The 19,497-nt window shown below is 42.4% G+C and overlaps 1 protein-coding gene across 3 annotated transcripts in view; it reads left to right on the top strand.

Annotated features, from left to right (window-relative positions):
* Nucleotides 1-19,497, top strand: part of LOC117528955 (seizure 6-like protein) — a 284,224-nt gene that overhangs the window by 159,649 nt on the left and 105,078 nt on the right. For all 3 annotated transcript variants that reach the window (XM_034191610.1, XM_034191608.1, XM_034191609.1), the window contains 2 exons: nucleotides 2,119-2,547; nucleotides 8,850-8,989. In XM_034191610.1, the coding sequence (XP_034047501.1) occupies nucleotides 2,119-2,547; nucleotides 8,850-8,989 (569 nt within the window). The remainder of the gene's footprint in view (nucleotides 1-2,118; nucleotides 2,548-8,849; nucleotides 8,990-19,497) is intronic.

The raw sequence follows: 19,497 nt of genomic DNA, 5'->3' as shown, positions 1-19,497 counted from the left end.
GCTAGGATGGCAACATAGTGGGAAATTAGAGAGTGCTGTGCTCTAATTTTGACCCAAACCTGGCTTTCAAGCAAAGTACCGGAATGTGCCGCACAGCTACAGACTCACTCCATACACAGAGGGGACAGACCGCAGCCTCCAGTAAGGGTAAAGGGGGAGGTGTGTGTGTGTGTGTGTGCTTATCAACAACTCTTGGCGTTGGGATGTACAGACTGTCCGTATGCACTGTTCGCCAGATGTGAAGCTTTTACTGTTGAAATGCCATCCCTAGGGAATTTATTGCTGACGTCATTAACGCGTTAGAGACTGCCCATCGTGATGTTGTTTTTGCTGTCGCCAGCAACTTTAATCAGTGCAACTAATGGACTGTGCCTCCAAAATATTACTGGCCAACAGACATAGACTAAAACAAACCGTGTCACCAAACAGGTCAAACTCTGGACCCTAGAGTCTGAGAGCATCCTGCAGGACTGTTTTGATCAAAGAGACTGATGTGTTTTAAAGCTTCAGCCACACTGGAGGACCCACCTGTCAGCATACAGGACTATGCTGAGTATGTGACTGGGTACATTAGCACTTGTGTTGATAACATCGTGCCCATCACACGTGTCAGGATGTTCCCCAACCAGAAGCCCTGTATCACATACGACACATCCTGCGTACTTGCTTCCTTGCTTTTAAATCAGGAAATGAGACGGTGTACAAAACTGCAAAGTACGGACTGAGGAAAACCATCACAGCAGCCAAGAGGCAGTACAGGAAGAAGTGGGACAGTTTCTCAACACTACTGCTGAACCATGGCAGATGTGGCAAGGCCTGCAGCACATCACTGACGACAGGACCACCACCAACACCATCAGCTCCACAGGCAGCCTTCCAGATGATCTCAACAACTTTTAAGCCCCTTTCACACTGGGCCAACATAGAGTTGCGTCATGTGGCGTCATGACAGTGCTGAGTTTTGCAGCCTAATGCCACAATACGCTGACGGACGCAAAAGGCAATGCGAAACGGACGCCAAAAAATTAAACGTTTAAGTTTTTTGTGAATTTTCGGCGTGGAGCACTGGATGTAGAAAGGAAGAAGTTTTCACACAGATTAAGGCAATGTAACGGTACTTAACATGACTGGATGACACACCCTCATAATACCACGCTACCCGACGCCAATTTATGATTCCTGCTGTGCTCCATTGTTGCCGAGCTATAAATCACGCAACCTGGCTCCAGCTCCTCGCCGCTCTCACCTCTTCATGAGTTTGCACACGATTGTGTTAAATAAAGTCCATCAACTCCTGCTGACAGACTCATGGCCAGGTAGAGGACATGTCCACATCCAGTGTCCTCATGGAGGACATCTCCACATCCACTCAAGGATGGATCGCGTGCCATATTTGATGGCCTCGGGTAAAAATCAAAGAGATGCTTTTACTTTAATTTAACTTTAATTTAATTAGCTCTCATAGCCCACCTATGATACCTTCACGGCCCACTAGGGGGCAGAGACTCACAGTTTGGGAACTACTTATGTAGAAAACACAAATGTTTCTAATTTGTGCATCCATTTAACTGTCAGACTAAATCTAAATAAAAAAAAAAAAATCAACCATATACAATTTCTACATCTTCCAAATAATATGAACAGATTTTTTTATTCAATCTAATTAATCAGATCAGTTAAATGTCTCTTTGGGGTCACTGTGTTTGTAGTGTCACTTTGCTTTTTGTGATGGTGCAAATGTGAAGTCTGTGGAGATAGAAGTGTGTGTGTGGGTTTGTGTAAATGCTGGTGTGTGCTGTTTTTGGTCGAAGCTGCAGGAGATGGCGTTTTAGCATGCACGGCACAGCAGTTTGCCTGTCTGTGCATTTCTTCTTTCTGTCGTGTCATATGGTGTGTGTCTACATACCTGTGTGTAGGCGTTTTGTGCGTTGTGTGAAAAGTGGACGTGTTTGGACCAGGCTTTGCCTGTGCAGGATGTGCAATCACAGACCAGATAAGACCGATAGGACAGTGACAGAACCACCCGGCACAGCACTCCCTGGACTGCTTCACAGATTTTTTTTCCTTCCTTGTCCGGTAGGTTCCAGTGATTAATCCTGTGTTTTCCACTCTTTTCAGATAAGGAACCCCCCACGGCCTCCTCCTCTACCCACTCTCCAGCGGTAACACAGGAAGTCAACCCCAAAGGCAAAAGCTCTGTTTTTGTGGCAGGAGGTTCGCTACAATCAGTGCTGGCTCAAAAAGGTCGACTTCTCTCTCAAACAGGGGGGAGCCTTCCCTCTGCTTTGCCCCAGAATTTGCTCCCGCTTTTGGGTAGAGGACTGAGTGTCAGCTACCTTCCTGGAAATCCTTCCCGGGAGCATCAAAGTGGGGGGTTATTGAAGAGGATAAACCCCCCAGTAACAGCGACAATGTCAGGCCAAGACAGTGATCCAATACACTCCCAGCTGCCTCACAGTCAGATACACACGGCTGTGCATAAGACAGAGGTCACCACGGTCAGCACGCTGCTGGAGATGGACACCGAGACTGAACCAAGTTCATCAGGTACGTGAAGAAGGCTGAGGTCTCATAGTAGCCACATTCTGTGTAGTTACAAAGAGGTCTCACATTTAACTCCCGGGTTTTAGATCAGGCCATAACACCAGCACTTTATACATCTATCACATGAAAATTCAGTAAGGTATGTCTTCTACAATATATTCCATTTCTAAGGTAGAGGTCTACTAGTGTATACTAAGGTATATCTAAAAAAGGAAGAGTAGAATAGAGTAAAGTAGAGCCACTTTGGTGCCTGGTCTTGCTAACCAGGGATGGATCTATTTATAACCCCAAATCAGAAAAAGTTAGGATGTAATGGAAAAGAAAAAAAGAAAAGAAATCCATGGTGATTCTTAGATCGAGTTTGACTTCTATTTCTTTGCAGACAGTATGAAACCAAGGTATTTAATATTTTGTCTGGTCGACTTTATTTCATTTTTATCTGCTGCCATCAAATATGGGCATCAAGTATTGTGAAGGCTTTAGGTCCATCTGTCCGTCCATCTGTTTGTGCTCAGCATCAGTCCTATTACTTCCAGAGTCTTCAAATTCACAGGGAACATTCTTGGGACCCAGACCTTGGACAACTTCAAAGATGACAAACCTTGACCTATTTTAGGAGGTTAAAAAGTCACATTCTGTTTCATTCTGTTCCATTTGTTTTTTGTTTTCTGGTTTTGCTTTGTTGTTTTTTTTTAGTGGCTAGGGTGACAGCCAATCAGAGTAGAGCTGCACTGTGACATTAGTGGCAGATCTCTGTTAAAATGCTTTATTTATGTGTTTATATAACATGTTTCTCATATATTCTGTAAAAGCTAGCAAGAAAACGCTGTTTTTGGAACCTAATAACACCTCTGATGTGATTTACAAGACATTTTGCGGATGTCAGCATGGTGATGTCATAGGCTAGCTGCAAACCATTTTGTTTATGTGTAAATATAACCTCATTGTTATATTTTATGTAATTTCTTGTGATAAATAAGCACTTCTAAAACTGAAAACACTGTTTTTGGAACCTAATCACACCTCTGAAGTGATTTACAAGACATTTAGCGGATGTTTCCATGGTGATGTCACAGGCTAGCTGTAAACTGTTTTGTTTGTGTGTATATATAAAATTCCTCCTGATTCCTTCTAATACCATTACCTCATTACTTGCCTTAAATTGTCCACGTCCAATCCTTTTTAGAATGTGTTGCAGGCTTGAAATGAAATGAATCTGACAAGACAAAACATGAACTATTGTGTTCATACTGTCTGTAATGAAATAGAAGACATTTTCCAGCCTCTCCCAACTTTTTCTCATTAGGGGTTATATTATGATTCAAAGAAAAGTGGATGCACTTCATCAAATTACCCATTTCACATTTACATAAATGTTTTGGCCATCTGACCTTCTCCATTGTGCTGAAACAGTTACGCTATATATTTAAATGTTCTTAGTATTTTTTTAAGTTTTGGGTTATTTTGGGATTTCATGTAATTGCCTGCATTATTTGTTAACTTGAATTTATTTCTCCATTGTTATGTTGAGCCATATTTTGAAGAAATGTCAAAAAATGTCAAAAAAAGTTCACACATTCCTCAAATACAACAAATCTGTCCATAACAAGTCCACACAAGGACATTTTGCACATTAGTATCTGCTAACCTTTTCAAAGTGTGCCAAACAATCAAAGAGTTTTGAAAATTATTCACAGCTTTGAAATGGCGAAAACAGTAGATGAAACAAATGCTTCAGACAATGAATGCTGGAATTACTAGAAAATTATTCGATATATCAACATAACTTAAACAATTTGAACAATTAATTAAATAGTTTTGTCAGAAAATGATTTCCTGATTCAAAATGTGAGAAGCACTGAAGGAAACAATTCAGAAATGTTTTGAAATAATTGAAACTTTAAGTCAATCAGTTGCAATGTATTTGTCAATTTCGTGTCCAGTTTCCACTTTCTTTAAATCACAAGAGGTCTTGCACTCATCTGTGCACCCACAGGCATATTGGTTTTAAAATACAGCATGGTTAGGTGTCAGAGCATTGCCATCATGAGACAACAAAAAGCAATAATACCATAAACCAACAAAAACATGGCCTGAAGTCAAGTACACTTTCTTGCATTTATATGGTGCATTATACGAGGTCTGTTAGAAAACTATCCGACCTTTTTATTTTTTAAAAAAACTATATGGATTTGAATCATGTGCGCTTGCATAAGCCAAGCTTGAACCTTCGTGCGCATGCGTGAGTTTTTTCACGCCTGTTGGTTGCGTCATTCGCCTGTGGGCAGGCTTTGAGTGAGCAGTGGTCCAGCCCCCTCGTCGGATTTTCATTGTCAGGAAAATGGCTGTGCGATTGGAGCAGCGCTGAATCAAAGTTTTCCAGAAACTGTGAGAGACAGCCAGGTGGAAACCATTCGGAAGATTCAGATGGCTTTTGGTGAAGATACTCTGGGCATCACACAGATTAAGAATCATTACAAGCGTATTAAAGACGGCCCACAGCGACGCAGGGCACACCGCACTCCGAGCGGCCATTGACGGGCTGAAACGACCAGAACATTTCCAAAGTGAACACTGTGTTGTTCCGGGACGTCGTCTGACTACCAGAGAAATTGTGGAAGAGGTGTACATCAGCACTTTTGCGGCACATTCCACTGTTACAGGAGATTTTGTAATGAAAGACGTGCGGAGGAATTTGCGCATTGGCACGGAGCCGCTCATGACGCACAACAAAAAGCACGTCAGTGTTGGAAGTCTCACAGGACAAGTTGTGACATGCCCAGCTGTTACACAATTTCTGGGATACTCACTCGACTGAAAAGCCACCGAAAGCCATCTGAATCTTCCAAATGGTTTCCAACACGGACGTGCTTTTTGTTGTGCGCCATTAGCGGCTCCGTCCCGACGCGTTAATTCCTCCACACGTCTTTCATTACAAAATCTCCTGTAACAGTGGAATGTGCCATAAAAGTGCTGATGTACACCTCTTCCACAATTTCTCTGGTAGTCAGACGACGTCCCGGATCAACACAGCCTTCACTTTGGAAATGATCTGGTTGTTTCAGCCTGGCGATGGCCGCTCGGAGCGCGGCGCGCCCTGTGCCGCTGTGGGCCGTCTTTAATCCGGTTGTAATGATCCTTAATCTGTGTGACGCCCAGAGTATCTTCACCGAAAGCCGTCTGAATCTTCCGAATGGTTTCCACGTGGCTGTCTCTCACAGTTTCTGGAAAAATTTGATTCAGCGCTGCTCCAATCGCACAGCCATTTTCCTGACAATGAAAATCCGATGAGGGGGCTGGACCAGTGCTCACTCAAAGCCTGCCCACAGGCGAATGACGCAACCGACAGGCGTGAAAAAACTCACACATGCTTACGAAGGTTCAAGCTTGGCTGATGCAAGCGCACATTATTCAAATCCATATAGTTTTTTAAAAAAATAAAAGGTTGGATAGTTTTCTAACAGACCTCATATAACGGCTGAGTGGATCCTTGTCATTTGATTGGTGCTTTGCATGTCATGTGACATGGATTATTCATCCCATTTGTCTTGCATTGCATTTAGCGTGCAATTTTGTTCCATTTACCATGCAAATTTGGTTCCTTATGTTTTGTACTGTTGCACGCTGCGAACCCCACCCACTAGTGGGGGCGGCATTTAGCTAAACATGGCAGTTTGTTTTGCTGATGGATGATGATTTGAAGGAGCTAATTGACGGTGCTAATTCTTCTAAAAAAAAAAAAAAAAAAAAACTCGGCTTCGCCTTGTTGAATGGAACACTCCATCTCTCACCTCATGAAATATTCGTACCATTGAACTCATAAACATTCATTATTTGTATAATATTCAGATACACAGTGGGTTCACAATGTGTGTACATTCTGCTTGTGCATTTAAAATGAAATTTAATTGAAAACAGAGCAAAAGTAAACACAAATGGAAAAGCACAAAGCATCACTGTACTGCTACACAGCATCACCTCAGGGAACATTGGCGGCCACTCTCTGCTAGTGTAGTTTGACGCATTGCCACAGTAAACATCTCACTTAAATATCAGTGTGTCAGGTTTCAGAACACTCCAACTCTTAATGGAGATGACTGAAAAGATCTGTTGACTAATAAAGACACCTCCTTTCCACTGTGTAAATAAGTAAGTAAGTAAGTAAGTAAGCTTTATTTATAAAGCGCCTTTCACAGACCAGGGTCACAAAGCGCTGCACATGGCATACAAAAATAATCTAAAAATAACATATGAAAACAATAAAATACAATATTAGGCTAAAAAGCTAACTTAAAGAAATGCGTCTTTAGTTGCCTTCTAAAAGTATCTATACAATCCAGAGAACGAAGGGCACAGGGAAGCTCATTCCAGAGGCTAGGCGCCACCACTTTAAAAGATCTGTCCCCGCGAGTTTTAAAACGGGTCCGAGGAACCATCAACAGGTTCTGATTGGACGACTTGAGGCTCCTGGAGGAAGCATAAGGCTGGATCAGGTCCCTGATGTACTCCGGTGCCTGTCCATGCAGAGCTCTAAAAGTCAATACCAGGATTTTGTAATGAATCCTGTAGGAGACAGGCAGCCAATGCAAAGCATTAAGAATAGGAATAATATGGTCCCTCCTGCGGGTGCGGGTAAGCAGGCGCGCAGCAGAATTTTGCACAACCTGCAGGCGGGCCAACTCCTTCTTATTCAGACAGGTGAAGAGACTGTTACAATAATCCAAACGCGATGAGACGAACACATGAACAATCATCTCAAGCTCTTTTAAAGTCACCATCTTACGGAGCTTAGAGATGTTCCGAATTTGGAAAAAACAGTTCTTAACCAGGTAATTTGTGTGCTGCTCCAGAGACATCCCTCCATCCAAAATGACACCCAGGTTACGCAGGCTGCTTTTGACCGTGCAGCTTAGTCTACCGAGATGCTGCTTAATTCCAGGTACAGCACTATCTGGTGCTACAATCAGAGTCTCAGTCTTATTGGAATTTAACTGCAGACTGTTCTCAGTGAGCCATTCCATAATTTTGGCCAAACAACTTGTGAGAGAGCAGAGTTTCTGTGGCTTAGTTGCCTTAAAAGAGCAGTACAGCTGCAGATTGACTGTGCACTTTACGTTGCACTCAGATTATGCACCCTGTATCGGGATGTTCTGATCAGGTTTTTTCATTTGAGATCCCAGTCTGAGTCATTTAATATTGAATACCTTCTGATACAGAGTCCCATTCTGATACTTGTATTTTCCTCAATATTACATTGAATGCAAGCACATTAAAGTCAATCCACTCTATACTATTTGCTCATGACTTTAACAGCTCAGCCATGCATTAAGAATGAAACACCTTCAAACCAAGCTCCTCCTTAATATTTTATTCATTCATTTATTTATTTATTAAAATATGGCTTATCAATTCCACTTTGGGTGAAATTATAATAGTATAACAAGGACACTCAGAGTAATCGAGAGTTAATCATGTTTTAGATGTTAAAAGTATGTTCATTCTCACCGATGTTGTTGTTGTTACCATTAATTGAAAAGTGGTCATTTACTCTGTACCTCCCATTTACCAATGGGAGGTGTGGGGGTGGTCCTTCCAGGAAATGGAAGTCCCTGATCCTTTCCACACAGGTTTTGGATGTGTTCAGGAGTGGGTTATTTTCTCAACACCACATTGTCAACTGTTCCACCTCATCCCAATAAGCGGACTCATCTCCTCCAGTGATACAGCTTACCAGTGTGGTGTCATCCACATACTTAATGAAGGTTTCTGGTGTGGACTTTGATTTAATTTTCCAATACTGAGAAGAAGTCCCTTTGGCTTCTCCCTTGTGTAATCACAGCAGATCCAAGATTATGTCTAATCAAAACACAGTGTCATGGCATTAAGTGGACTGTGCTCCCCCCCAAATCATCTCCCTCCCTGAAAGGCTGGATGCTTGGTGCATTTTCAAGTAGTCATCACAGCTGTGCACCGACACTCTCAGCAGCTAGATCGGTGGCTGCTGTCAGACGTCGGCTCCGTTGGAGGTATTCGATGTGATGAAACACGGGCGAAGTTCCTTATTCAATCTTAAATTTGACAAAAAAAAAATCTTTTCATTATTTATTAGAAGTCACTGTTAACAACCAGGAGTCCTGCCTGCGCCTTGTATCTGCGGTGTAGTGGCTTTGATCCCTGTAATTTCCATCATTAATTATACACAGTGGGGATTTTGCGTGAGTTCAGAGTCAGGCACACATTAAAGGGATTACAAGGCAGAGTTGAGGGGCAAAAGGAAATCCTGAACGTCTCTGCTCTCTCCTCAGCTGTGTCGAGCTGCACGGTGAATTTCTCTGACCCAGAAGGCTACATCGACTCTTCTGATGACCCCCCTCTGCCAGACGGCACTTTCTTACAGTGCACCTACACGGTGACGGTGTACACAGGCTACGGCGTGGAACTGCAGGTACGCCTCATCAGCAAATGTGAAATCACAGCCGACACACTGGTCATATAATCAGCACGCTGGACTTTCACATGATGCTCGGTTCATTTGCAGCACGTGCACGCTGGCACTGTGATCTTAGGTGGAATTCTGCCTCTCAGTGGCAGCCTTCGTTGTGGCAGCTGTTACGCTCCACATAGCCAGCGGAGCCACGGAGAGCCAGCAGTCTGCTGGTTTTCATCTGATCAGTCACAGCAGCGGGTGATTTTGCTGATAGATTCAATTCTAATGTGTGAAATCGCCTGCTGAGGTGGGTGGATGGAGAAAATCCCACCGGCTGTGGGCTGTTTGTCACTCTGTAATTGGCTTTCCCAACTCACCAGAAGTTGTTTCCTAACTTTGTTTTTGCCTTAATGGGCCATTCTGCTCATTTTCATGCTTGTGTCCACATATGGAATTGGGATACCTGTTACTGATAGAGATACAGTATCTCCAAAAGAATGGAGTAGTGCCAACACACTGCCAATATTGCAGCTGTGTTCATAACAGTTAGTGCATATGTGGTGTATAGAGACAGTATTGTGTAGAGGAAAGTGGCACACACTGTGGGAACCCACCGCATGAAAAGCTCAAATCTGTTGAATTTTGACCGAGCAGCGGCCTTTGTACCCCTAGTGAGTGTGGAGCCCGGTCATATCTCTGCTCACAACCAAGCTCCGACCTCCATCCATCAAATGTGAAGCCAACCAGACGAGGAAAATGCTGCCGTTTCTTGAATGGCTGCTTGAGGCTGGCTATAAAAGCAAGCTGATTCCTATTGAAGCCCATGTTAAAATGCCCAAATTTACAGCAGAAATAAACATGTTTACAACCTGGTAAATAAAACAGTTTCTATAACTACTTTTCCCCTCCATGACAACTGTATGGGATAATTTGTTGTATCACTCATCAGTTTAACATATTTTGTCATAAAGTTATGAATAATTAGTGGCATGATTGCTTTGAGTGACATCCAGCGTGAGTTGTAACTAGCAGAAATCACTTTTAGTAACTGTTAGGTGTTGTGGACTGACCGTGTCTGTCTTTTTGTGGACTGACCGTGTCTGCCATTTCATTACAAATATCTGTAATAATATGGCTTGTTGTGCAGTTAACTGTCCTCATGAACCATCTAAGAGGTCTGTGTGCTAGGCATGTGGAGATTAATCGATACAAATTGGTATCTAGATACAAATGTGCACGATCTGAGTGCATCGATTCACTCAGTGTGTGATTCATTTGACGGCTTGAATCGTGTTGCATCGCTTGTTGCCTGCTTGCAATGATTTTTTTTTTCCCCGATACACATTAACCAGCTGGGGCCAATGCCATCATATACGACGGCTGAGTACAAGTTTTACTAAATTATAAATAACTTTTTAATGATATGAGATAGAAACTTACGTTTTTTTTGCTGAAAAGTGAGCTCCGCTGACTTTTGAGCCAGCCATCCACCATGTTTGTACTCCTCATAGAAGCTGCGTGATGATGTGCACAATGTGAGTCTCCAATCGGAATTGGTTCACCGTCACATGGTTTTCCAATATCTAATCATAGGGCAGAGCAGTCTCCAATGGTAGGCCAAAAGATTGTTAGGAGCAGCGATGTGTTACTCTTTTGCATGTGAATGCTGTTTGTATAGCCCTCTGGCTGCTAGCTCCATATGTAAAAGCGCAGAGTTATACATATGAATGGAGGTGATCAGCATAAGAAGGCCTCATACAACCTCAAGAGTGTCAGTGGAACAAATGATTCACTACTTGACCAGTGAATATTGTTGAATAAGCCTCTCTCGCTCTCACTTGTAACCAGTGTTGCCACAGTTACTTTGAAAAAGTAATCCAATTACTAATTACTGATTACTCCTTGAAAAAGTAACTTGGTTACTTTACTGATTACTCAATTGTAAAAGTAACTAAGTTAGGTTACTAGTTACTTTTTTAGTTACTTTCCCCAGCTGCCGACAACAACCCTCTGCCACCTCAACATGACATTGAAAACTCACTTTATAGTCACCCTTTCTTGACTTCAATGAAAATAAATACTTGTTTTATAAAAAGTAAAATAAAGACCTCTTTGTTGACCTCATATTTAACTGTTGACAGCACTGTAACAGTAAAACTTGCAATTTCTAACCTACATTGTTTATAAATGTAACTATTAAATTCTTTGTAACATTTTTCTAACATTTAAATTCTCTCTAAACATTTTACTTGTCAAAATTATTATTATTATAAGTAGTATAAGTAGTTGTAGTAAAAAAAAAAAAGGCTTCAAAACTGGACCTTTAATCTAGGGGTGTCGTGGTGGGGGGGCATATCCCTGCCTCACGCCCCCATTCCATCTGGATTTGTCCCTGCTTTGGCGTTTCAGCACAAAGAATGGATAACATTTATTTATGCAGAAAGCATGACCAGATTTACAGGTAAGAAGGTTTTATTGCATTTTCACATTACGTGGTCCTCAGAAAGAGAGTTTAGGTGCATTTGAGTGGAAAATACTGTTAGTTGTTGACGTGTCGTGGAGGATCAGCTGTTTTTAGCGAGCAGATACGGAGCGGCTCAGCTCAGAATTCTGAATAAAGTAGAAAAGAAGCATAAAAATGTCTTTGTAAAGCTCAGTGCAGGTGTGCTGTTGTCACCGCGCTTTAAGAGGTGAGGACGAGTCGTAGCTGCTGCAGAAAACCGTGGATGAAAACCTCACAGTTCGCTTAAAGTGGGCAGTTCAGATGAACCCTGACCCCCTGCCCACGGACCAAGTTTAATGCTGCTATTGACCCACAATGCAAAAATAATAGTAACGCACAGTGACTTGGAGAAGTAACTTCAATCTGATTACTGATTTGGAAAGATTAACGCGTTAGATTGCTCGTTACTAAAAAAGTGGTTAGATTAGAGTAGCGCGTTACTAAGTTACCGGCATCACTGCTCGTAACATGCCATTTGCGCACATGAATGAAGGGGGGTGTTAACAGGGCCTCGAACTGTGAAGATTGGTTGTTTACAGTGCAGGAACACATTCCAAGAGGGAGTCAAACTCCATGGAAGTAAAAAGTTTGTGTTGCAAGCCTTTGTGTAATAGCAGACAGAAATTGCTTTGAGATGTGGCATAAAGACAAACAAAATGCATAGACCATTTTGTATATATTGTTCAAAATGTGCATTTGTGTTTATTGTTAGAACCTTTATTTTGTACATTCTTTTGTACAAGACCCCAAACTACCTTTATAAAGTGTCAAAATAGTTGTTTACTATAGTTTGCTGTGTGTTTTGAATAAATGTGTATGAAAATTATTTTTCGCTTTTTTTCCTTTCTTATTTCACCAAGTGGTTAATGCGCTTGGTTTCAGTTCAGAAGGCTCCGGGTTCAAATCCCACCCCTGCCACATTTCTCCATGTAATGTGGAGTTGCGTCAGGAAGGGCATCCGGCGTAAAACCTGTGCCAATTCAACATGCAGATCCACCTTGGATTTGCTGTGGCGACCCTGAGTGCAAACAAGGGAGCAGCCGAAGGGACTTACTATTTCTTTTTGTAAATCTTTATTACACTTAGAAAACACTACTATACCATATATATTCTGAAAGTACAGGTTGTCCTGAAAAAAAAAGAGACACACCACTTGATTGTGGGATGCAGGATGAGCTTTTAACAGCAATAATAAAACATTTATGCCAGGCAAGTGAACTGTCCAAAAAATGCCCTCCGACCCCAGAGGGTTAAATGTACCATGGATGGAAGTCAGAAAGCTTACGACTTCCTTATCAGTTCTTCAGTTCGGGACAGTTCAGTGGCCGTTGTTTTTGAGGGTTTTTATTGGGAAATGTTTATTTCTCTACTTTAACTGCGGCAAGTCTGTTTGAAGCTTAAAGCAATGAAGCAATGCTTCGACCCACTTTTCGCTGGCTATCTCTCTGCTTCACTGGTTTTCAGAAGCGGCAGGTCAGCAATGTCTTCATTATCTTGACGTGCAGCCGGCTGAAGAACTCAGCTCAGAGTCTATGGGGTTCTATTTGTGCCATTAATATCTTAAAGGAAATTTCTACAGTATTTATGTCCAGAGATCAAGGATCCATCATGTACATCAAGGATCCAGTGACCATGTACAGATTTTATTTATGTCCAGAAATCAAGGATACAGTGACCAATTTCGTATTTATTTACTTTAAGACTCAATAAAATATTGTTGACATAGAAAAGCTGTAAAGCCTACTTTAAGTGCACAGAAAAATCACAAGAGGTATTGATAAGGGAATCGATAAAGAATCTGACCGATAAGCGGAATCGATAATGGCATCAATATTGATAAAATCTTATCAATACCCATCATTAATCATATTGCACCAAATCACATCATATCACATTGTGGCGTATTGAATCACCATCAAATGCATATCAAATCGCATCGAATCGGGAACGGGGTGAATTGTATTGTATTGTCAGTACTGTCATGTATCACTATACGTATGTATCATATAGTAGTATATCGAGATGCATATCGAATTGTTGTCAGTGATGAGATTCACATGCCTACTGTGCATCAGTATTTCCATCAAGTGAAATTTTGTTATTTAATTTATGTTAGCATTATTAGCAGGTATCGTGAGATTCATGACCTTAGCTCCACTGTTATGCTGTCATAGGCAAAAAGCCTGTCATAATTTTTAATAACCGGTGATAATTGTAAAAACCTGCACCCACGCCATCCCTCATGAAAACCACCACCCAACCCCCAAAAATATATGCTCTAATAAGACACCCAAACCAAGGATCCCCTATTAGCTTTAGCTTGTTTAGTAAGTCTGAGATGGGGACGTGTTCAGTCTTCAGTCATCCCGTTCAAGTTATGAAGGGTCTGTTGTATGGCTGGGGGGCCTGGCTGCCTTTTTGTTTCTGTCTTTTGTTTTTCCTTCCAGGTGGCTTGCATTTGGAACTGAGTGGCTGTGTTGCTGAGTTTATCAGGACCTCACCCTGATCACCTGAGGCTGATCACCTGCGGCTCATCAGGACTCACAGCTGTGGTGCATCTGCATGGATTGGAACATGGTGGCATTTAAGACTGGAGTGCACAGTGTGTATTTGCCAGAGACTCGACCTTGTGACCAGACGGGTGAGATCGTCGTCTCGGGAGCCATCTCATCATCAGTGGATGCAGAGAACGTCCAGGGTTTGATGCACGGTCTGTGAAAGAGGAGGGGGTGAGGTCTCACACTCGTCAGCACACTTCCTGAGGTGCGTTAGATTTTGTGACTAACATTTATGCTAACATCTGCTCCCCTCCACAGCATGTCTTTTTCCTGGTTCTCTCCCTCAGCCCCAACCAGTCCCAGCAGAAGACTGCCCCTCCCTGAGCCTGGTTCTGCTGGAGGTTTCTTCCTGTTAAAAGGGAGTTTTTCCTTCCCACTGTAGCCAAGTGCTTGCTCACAGGGGGTCGTTTCGACCGTTGGGGTTTTACATCATTATTGTATGGCCTTGCCTTACAATATAAAGCGCCTTGGGGCAACTGTTTGTTGTGATTTGGCGCTATATAAAAAAAAAAATTGATTGATTGATTGATTTATACAGTCAGTAAATGTGGTGTCCCTCACACCTTTATTATATTGAGCTGTATGCTAGTCATGTATCGGCTTCCACTGCAGTGGAGTTTTGTGAACTGGATGTTCCATGCCTGCAGGTTGGGAAGCTGATTAGTAATCAAGCCAGGAAGTGTTTGCTGTTTGTACACCTTTAAGTGTTCTCTCTGTGTGTAGAGTGTGGACTCACATAATGGTTCCTTCTTTCACAGACTCGGTTTGTTGCGGCCACCTGGGGGGTGTTGGCGGGGTCCTTGGGTCCGAACAGCTTCTGGCTCCGGACCGTTAGCGCTGCTGGGAGCGCACCATGCCAGACCGCACTTTCTGTTATTTTTGTATCACTGTTATGTATTAAATTCAGTTAGCCTTTGTACCGTGCTCTGCTTATTTCATACTGGGTCCTTCAAACGCTGGTCGGTTCTCCGAGCTGCGTCCGACACATAACAGGGTCTTGCCCAAACTCCAAAACCTTATCTATTTAAGTGTTGGCTGTGACATAGGTGGAGAAAGCACTGCCAACATGGTGACAATTGAAGCAATTGTAGCAGTAATTACCATCCCAAAATTGTTGGGATGGTAATGATCACTGTAGACAATAAAGCATCTGGTCTATGGATAGTTAATTTTTATAGGTTTTGCACCTGAAGCTGCAGGAAATGGCTTCCACTGACTTTCGAAACCATCAAAACCCTTGTCATGTCCACCTGAAATGTATTTAAATATAACAAATAACAGCCTACAGTCATACTTAGTACAGTGTATTTTTTTGCTTTTGGAACAGTTACAAGGAATTTTTCCAGTCCACTCTTGGCACTGATTTGACTCATCCTTCCCAAATCAGAATTTCTGTGGCACACTGGATTTATACCTACACCAAGTACGCTGTTCTTATCATCTTTGGTACTTTTGTCTGTTTGGTATTTAGCAGGATATCTCAAAAAAACACAAAAGGCTGCAATTGGTGGACAAGCGGGTAGTGCACTTGTTTCCAGAGTGGAAAGTTCCTGGTTCAATGCCTGCATACTCCATATGTAATGTGGACTTGTGTCAGGAAGAGCATCTGGTGTAAAACTTGCGCCAACTCAACATGCAGATCCATTTTGGATCTGCTGTGGTGACCCCGGGGGCGTGGGAAAAACAGAGAAGCTGAAGGGACTTAAGTACTTACTCAATAAAGAAGTGGATCTTCCCTATGATTGTTTTGATTTGGATTACTTTGATCTTCCTACTGTCTTTGATTTATGATCCCGATTCCTTTGATCCTGTAATAAGGTTTGTTGATCAGTTCCACGATTATGATCAAAAGTCAGTATCTGCCCTTTATTCCCGATACCTGTAATTAGGTTCAATCTCATAGGAAGATGCTGGAGAATCCTGGTCCAAGTGTGCAGTTTGTCAACTCTTACTGCACACTCGTAGCTTTGTAAAGGATTCACTTAAAATCCAGCAGACTGTGGTCTGCTCTATGTCCCAGTCTTTTAATTTGGTAAGAGTTCAACATCAGACTGTTTTGCAGGATTGTGCACACAGTCTGGCTGGAGGACTTGCAAACGCATGCACAAAGACTGACTTGAGTGAAATGTGGGAGCTTTTTGTGACAAGAGCCTGAAAGCTGCCAGGGTTTGCAATAGAGACACAGACAGAGGTGTTTCATCTCTGAGGACACATTGAATGTCTTCCACGGAATTTATAGGACAGGAGTTTGAGGAAAATCCAGACTGTATAAGGAACAGAGAAACCATAATGTGACACTGAAGGTAAATGTTTGTTCGAGGAATATGTGAGCAGTGGATATGTGGTGGAGTGACCTTCAGTCTGTTTATAGGTGGATTGGACCACTGCGTTACATTAAACCTCAACCTCATCACATCGCAATCATAGCAAGACAGATGACCCTACAGTACTGTCTCTTTGGGCCTATTTGTAAAAAGCTGATCTTGCTGGCAAAGAAACATTCACTGACCTTGATGTTGACAGTGTTGTTATCTTTGTGGACTCAGTGGACGTCCTGATGGTAGTACTTGATAAACAGTGAGGCACTGGAGTGTCTGGGGTTTGTGATTAACTTACATGACAACTACATTCCAGTCTTTCAGGGATGTCCTGAACTCAGCTATCAAAGGTGTATCTAGTTTGAAATCTTTGCAAGAGAACAAACACCCACATCTTTAGAGTCCTGTTGCATCCAGTCTTACTGTGATGTTGTGAGGCTTGTACGCTAATCAGCAACCTAAAACAACATCTGGATGTCTTTGGTTCTAGGTCTTACAGGTGCTTTAGAGCTGCGTAGTAGCACCTGGATAAGGCTCAGGGGATGTCTACATGCAAAATCATGTGTCTGCGGCAGACAGATGGCTACTTTCCGGAGGTAGTTGTCCGCCTGGTTGGTTGCCAATTAGGACTCAGTTCCATAATATGGTGGATGTGATGTTGTGCAGGCTCCCAGACCAGAAGTGATTTGACCAAACTGAAACTTTGGAAATGACTTTCTTACTGTTATCAATGTGTGATTTCCACAGAGACTGGTTGGATTTAAAACTGGTAGAAAGAAGCCGGATTCCACCAGCAGGCATTTTCTAAAATCATTACTCTTCAAAGGGAAACAGTTGGGGAGCATGAATGTCTCTGGCAGAAAGCAGAAGAGAGGAGTTGCTCCAGGCACATAGATCAGTGGGAATATTGTGGTCTGAACATGAACAATTTGGATCATTACAGGTTGTGGCTCCATCAGAAAGCTTTACAAGTATACTTGAGTTCTCTGACAAGACAAGCGCATGGGGAACAAGAGGGACCAAAACCAAGAATAAGAGCAGGGAGGGAGGAGGGGGCTGGAAGGTAGGTAACCACAAGGGAACATCAAAGAAGGGGCACCAAAATCCAAAACAACCAAAGAGAAAGGTAGCAGAAGGCAAAAGAAAAGCATAAGAGAAGGGAATCCTCAAGGCCAACAACATACCAGGGAGTCAAACACCAGAGAATAAAAGACAAAAGACAAAATGCAAGCTTGGGGGCAAGAACACCATGAAACTCAAACAGTGGGAATGAAGAACACAGGAAAACATCACAACACTAGGGGAGCAAGACACAATGAGTCAAAGACCAGGAGACCAAATTACAGAGAACACAAAGTCAAATCCAGGAACCCACAATCGTCATGGGACTTCACAAGGAAGCATACAGAAATATTAAAATGTTCAAGATCTATGAGCACAAGGGAAGTAAGCAGAAAAAGTGGTCGATAAGGGGGGGGGGCTGGAAAAACAAATATAAATGAAGAAACAGCACAAGGAATGGCCAAACGTATAAACATGAAAGAATAACCAGAATAACAAACACAAGAGAGAAACCCAAAATAACCAAACAGTCAGATTCTGTACAGACTTTCAAGTCCAGACTTAAGCTGAATGGGAGAAAACACATTGGAGAGGTGATAGTCTAGTGGTTAAGCATTGGTCTTTGAGACCAGACGATCCTTGGTTCACATCTCAACCTGACCGGAAAATCACTAAGGGCCCTTGGGCAAGGATCTTAATCCCCTCCTTGCTCCTGGTTTGTAGTGAGCGCCTTGTATGGCAGCACCCTACAAACATTATTATTGAGGCATTATTGAGGCATTATTGAAAAGTGCTTTGAGTGTCTGATGCAGATGGAAAAGCACTATATAAATGCAGTCCATTTACCATTTAAGACACACTTATTTTCCCTTTCGTATGTCTAGCATACTTAATATGGTACTATGCTCTCTACCCTTTTAAATTCATTAACCATTAGGTGAGGATGATCAGAATGGCCATGAATACCAAACCCATAACCACCACTAGAACATAATTGAATAAAAGGATATTTATCCAGTAACCTGACGCGATGAACAGACCAACACAAGGAGCTGATGAGGTGTTTCTTCTGCCACCTCTGGAACAGGAGACAAAGCTGATGACTCAGATGGTACAAATGGGGCAAGCCCCTGGTCAGCCACCTGGAGGACTGGTGAGGTGTGCTGTTCTTCTGTGGCCTCAGTGTGTGGTGCAGGAGGGACTCCACCAACTGAAGCTCATCCCACCAACAACTCCACCTGCTCAAGCAGAGTGGACAGACCCTCCATCATGAACCTCTGCTCTGCAAGCATTTGCTGAAACGATGGCTCCAATCCTGCGCTCTGTGCCTAGGGCTGACAGTCAGCCCGTCAGTTGAAACTGAACATCATGAATGTTCTCCGCAGGGTCACTATTAGAGGTGGGCAATACCGGGAATTTTGGTATTGATCTGATACCAAGTAAATACAGGCCCAGTATCACTGATATCGATATCGATGAATCTGCGTGCGCAGCAGTCAGTGCGTGCGGGAGAGAAAAAAAGCTTGAGTATCGATCTTTTTACACGAGCATCGTTTAATATCAATACCAGCGTTGGTATCGATATTATTGATATTAGGATCGATCCGCCCACCTCTAGTCACTATTTGGCTGGTATGTGCTGTTGCGGTTGAGTACTGATGTGACTCCAAATGGAGAGAAGAGGCAGGATGTGTTCAATGTAAAATAAGTCAGAAAATATAAAATACAGTACATTAAGAAAATGCAACAGCAAATAAACATGAGATAAAACATCTTTCCATCTTTTTTGTGATGAGATGAAAAAAGCTAAATGCACTTGACTGAAAATGCGGCCAACGAGAATGCAACCAGAATGATGGAAAACATGTTCTGTGGGCCCTTTGTTACTGAGCCAAGAATATTGAAAGAACAGCAACAGACTGTCTGACATTATGTTCATTAACTAGGTCTTGATGTTGGAATCCCCAAGTCTGTAAAATGATAGGGACTTTTAATTAACTCATCAAGTTTAATAAATAATGAAGGAAATAATGCAGAGAATAATTTATGTACAGTCCTGCAAATTGATCAAGAGCCTCACAGTTG

The sequence above is a fragment of the Thalassophryne amazonica genome, chromosome 17, assembly GCF_902500255.1.
Source record: "Thalassophryne amazonica chromosome 17, fThaAma1.1, whole genome shotgun sequence".
Lineage (NCBI taxonomy): Eukaryota > Metazoa > Chordata > Actinopteri > Batrachoidiformes > Batrachoididae > Thalassophryne > Thalassophryne amazonica.
Note: the sequence above shows the minus strand (reverse complement) of the source record. Positions and strands in the feature narration are given on the sequence as shown.